Source organism: Dermacentor andersoni, chromosome 8 (genome assembly GCF_023375885.2).
Source record: "Dermacentor andersoni chromosome 8, qqDerAnde1_hic_scaffold, whole genome shotgun sequence".
Taxonomy (NCBI): domain Eukaryota; kingdom Metazoa; phylum Arthropoda; class Arachnida; order Ixodida; family Ixodidae; genus Dermacentor; species Dermacentor andersoni.
The window spans coordinates 134,399,684-134,404,088 of NC_092821.1; the positions used below are offsets into that span (position 1 = coordinate 134,399,684).

General features: G+C 47.7%; 1 protein-coding gene across 1 annotated transcript; it reads left to right on the plus strand.

Moving 5' to 3' along the window:
* The first annotated feature begins 849 nt into the window (after window positions 1-849).
* On the plus strand, window positions 850-3,403 carry LOC126526038 (uncharacterized). The gene is made up of 4 exons (XM_050174038.1): window positions 850-1,112; window positions 2,149-2,339; window positions 3,111-3,324; window positions 3,396-3,403. Exons 1-4 carry the CDS (start codon window positions 935-937, stop codon window positions 3,401-3,403), a joined length of 591 nt encoding a protein of 196 aa, XP_050029995.1. The 5' UTR covers window positions 850-934.
* The last annotated feature ends 1,002 nt before the right edge of the window (window positions 3,404-4,405 follow it).

Below are 4,405 nucleotides of genomic sequence, written 5' to 3' on the forward strand. Positions count from 1 at the left end.
GCCTAACAATTGAAACGCGATGCTAGGAGTGCGTGGCTGCGCGCACTTATTGCGCCAGCAAGAAGTGCCAGCAGCTACGTCAATCGTCAATCCAGTTCCACCGGTCGTTAAAACGATTGCAGCGCCCGCATCTCTAGTGGTGCGTCTTGCATCTAATATACGGGACTTTGGATTAGTGGTTCCGCACATTCCATCAAAAATGTAACCACGGGAAGTGACACGAGTAGTGCGGACTCCTGAGGATGAAGCTGCCTACCGCGAGCGACAGCGAGGGGCGCATACTTGCACGCAAAAAAAGAAAAAGCACGGCAAAACACAAACAAAAAACTTAAGCACAAAAAACCCCACAAGAACCGCGAAAGAAAAAACACTCCTTAAGCACGCTCACTACGCCAAGCACGCAAAAGCGAAAATGAGGCGAAAGGATGGTGAAACAGAAGATTTACAATGTAGACTGCTTGCGAAGATGGCTTGCATGGTGTAAAACTCGGTGTAACTAACACAGCTTCGCTGTTCGACCGTGTTCACGGACTGGAAGGGGCGGTGATTTTCTTTCTAACACCTTTAGTAAGCGCTTTGGGCAAGAAAATTGTGTAAGTGTTATATCACGCAGGAAATGATGGCGCCGCTGACGTTTGTTTCTGAAAGTTATGCTCTTGCGTCCGCCATGCTCCTGCTTTCACGCGAGCACCCGCGCCTAAGCACGAGCGAGACGAAGAAGAAGAAGCGCCGTTCTTGAGCTTTGCTAGGGGTGCTCACAGAAAAGGACTCCGCCTTCTGGGAATACGACAAAGGCCCTGGCGATCTGAAAGCAGGAAAGCAGGAACCCGTCATCATCAAGAACCCTGTCACCGTCGGCTCCAGTCAGGTTACACGCAGTGACCTCTGATTGACGTCGGCCTCTAAGGCGTTTAGGAGCCGGACCAGCTAAGAAATGGCTGAAGACACCAGGGGTGCGCCTAAATATGTTTCCCAGTCGAAGAACGATCGTGGAAGCATTCCAGCGAGATCCTCCTCGAGCGACCAACGTGGTCGACCGGCTTCGGAACGCGAAGGCAGCAGCAAGGACAAAACCGATAGTGGGCATGCTCCTGCTGTCGCCAAAAAGCCGGGTAAGTGATATGTTATGGGGCCGCCCCAGTAAATGAGCTTATAGAGAGGATTTTCCGTACGGCTTGTGAGCTTTTTCACACAACCGGTTCATCAAGAGAATTATTGGTAAAGCTATGACAGCGTAACTTAGTCGTTAGCGGCATACCTTTGTCGCGATTGCTACAACAATGACAACCTTACTGACATGCACTTAATTCTAGTAGAACTCCTCACCTCAAGCGGCGAATCTATGGAGCAGAATATTATTTGGATCTTGGGCCCCTTCGGTGACAGAGCGATGCAATACGCTTGCGCTTTGTAGGTTCTGACGTTCGTTGTTTGTTTGTGGTGTTCCCTAGTTGAAGATAACCCTAAGTAATACTTCAACTTGTCTCACGGACTTCGTACTGTGTAGTCGAGGTTCTATAGATTGAGGTTATAGTTGACATCGGCCCAGTGCCAATCTCTGGGTTCATGCCAACTGGTTGAAGGGTTGAAAGCCGGGAAACTGGGGTATAAGAGATATGAATGTGTGGATGACTAGTAGAGGACCGCAGAAGCCGCTAGAAGCTTGTAATCGCCATTTGAGTGTAAATAAAGTTTCGAATAAGGAAAAAACAGCATTACCTATCTTAAAAAAATAAAGGAAACAGAAATAGGGGCTTGAGGTGGAAGACATTAGTTCAAAGCGAAATTACGTATATCACTCCGTAAAAGCAGTAGAAGGTGCTAAAATAACAGTCATGCTCTCAAGTACCAACTCCCCAGACCTAGCGAAAAACCGTCCCACACCGTCCAAGATGGCGTTCAGATATGCGTCGCAAACCCAGAGTGTTAGAATACGTGATTGCCTCTTGAAATCTGTGTTTTTATTAGCCGGAGAGACTGAATGCCGCATTTCAGCCTCACCATTACACCCGAGTGCGTGAATAAGGTAGCCTTATAAATGTCATTCCTTTACAAACGAAGACTGCCTAGATAATCAAGGTTCGCTAAAAAAGTAGGCTGCCTGCCGGTTTCTCACTAACATAATTATACTGATCACTGAAATCGCAGGCTTTCCCGATGCTGCGCTTGCTACAAGCAAATCTGATCAGCAGGAGACCGTCTCAAGCAGTTCACCCGGCGTTGCTTCATCGTCGAGCAACACGCAAGCCAAGACACTCAGCAGCCCTTACTACGAATCGGGGTCAAATTCTGGGCGGACCCCAGAGTCACCGTACGGTATTTCTGAGACTGAACGACTTGTACGTCCAAACATTTCATTGTATTGCTGAAAGCGTAACCATTGTATATGGTGCTCTGTGTGATTCGCATGTGAAATTTTGCATGTTGTCATACCATTTTAACTCAATCGCGTAAAATGGTGTAACAGCAGAAAAGGCTCAGGCTGAACAAATTTCCTGTTAACTGACCATAAATGTAATAATTGCCCCATGCTCAAACACGTGTGCTGAACTGGCTGTGTTTTTATTGCTCCACAATATGTTTTTAACGTGTCATACGTAGGACGTTCCTTCTCTAAACGTCTTGTGCATTTGTGCGCGTATTCTAGGCAATGAGTTGCCGGTCCATACCTGTCTATACACTCGTATATTTGACTCGCATTGGAATTTATTGTACGATGTCTGCCAGTAACGAACCCGACAAGTTGTTCCTTTGCATTTTCATGGCAATAAATATTGTAATATGATTTCTGCTACTACTAATATTAATATCACATATTGTAGTAGAAGATGAGATAAGTAGTAGTGCAGATTTCAATGTTTGGCTGCTACCCTATGTTTTACAAATCTTCTGTTTTGTTTCCGCCTCCCTGCCGCCCTTTCGTATTGTACCTTGCATTCGCTTGCATTTGTGTTTCGGTATTCCCGTCTGTTTACGCTTATTTTTGATTAACTTACATATTCACGCTCATTTGGCCGGCATTACGCCTTAGGAGCTGTTCTTGGCTGCAATAGCCACGCTTAAATTATTGCCACGAGTGATTGTATATTACGTTGATTATGACATCGCAGCTGGCCGAGCTGACAGTGCTCAGGGGTCGCAAGATGCCCCTGGACGAGAGCCAGCTTCCAGTGAGCCCCATGCTGGAGCGAGGGCGCACGGCCTCCAAGGGACGGAGGGTGTCCATCGACATGTTACCCACCATCGGCCTCATCTCTCCTCGGAGCGCGCTTCGTCCGCCCGAACCTAGAGTGACGTCGGCGAGTCAAGGTGCCCCTACCGCCCGTGAGTGCTTACGCTCGTAAAAAGAACAATGCGCGAATTATTTTTGACTCTCGCTTTTTGGTGCCTCGCAGCATCATAGGGCGCTCGCGTTGGAGGCACAAGATTCAGATTCAGATAAGAATATGCAGCTGCCATCGGGAGCCCGTATCAGGCGTATCTAATCACAGCATCGGAAGCCGTTTCAAAATCGTGCCGCCCGATTAATTCATTCCTCATATCCACACGACGTCAGTACTTCATCTTTGAAAGCGCAATCCGCACTACCGTACCTCTCCTATCGTTGCCGCATGCTAGTTTCGCCCTTTTTCAGAAGTTTTTTTTTTCAGTCTTCTCTCAATGAAACACAGTATGTTACAGCCGCAGCACGCGTATGCTATCGCCCAATCATCCATTTCAAGTAGCCTGTCCGCCCGCGTACACTACATTTCCTGCTTGATTATTTTTTAGAGCCAGCTACAGACTGTAACGGCCTACCCTATGACATCGTCTTCATCGCTACGTGATCTACGTTCTAAGAACGCGTAACTGATCATTTTTACTGTTAAATAATCTTCGCTGTTTGTTTTTTGTTATTCGAAATATAATCCCACCCCTTATGTAACACCCTCTGAAATGGGAGCCTATAAAAAAATAAACTGAAATCACCTGAAACTGAAGTGCGGTGGTTGAATAAAGTAGTTGCAGCATCGCCCGAAAGGCGAAGCGTCGATTGCGACACCAAATTAGTGGACAGCTACACGAAGTAAGGATAGTTGTTTTATCGGTTGTATAAACTTGGGAACATTCGTTCACTAAGTGAATTAACAAGCGTGCATGGTGTGAGCGTGCACAAGCCAACGTGAATACATCACACTCGATGAGCGCGGACACTCGCTGTCAAAACACTGGTGTGAGCAAGCCCGGCAGCAGCAGCGAGCGAAGGGATCTTCGTGCTGCCTATCGCTTCAACGCAAAAGCGGCGAGCACACAGCGCGCACAGAGGTACGAGCCGTCTGGAGCGCGCGTGCTCGTACGAACTACGGACTAGTTGTCGGAGTCTAAGCCTCGCCGCCTGCCTACCGCGCCGCCTTCCAGCTTCCCT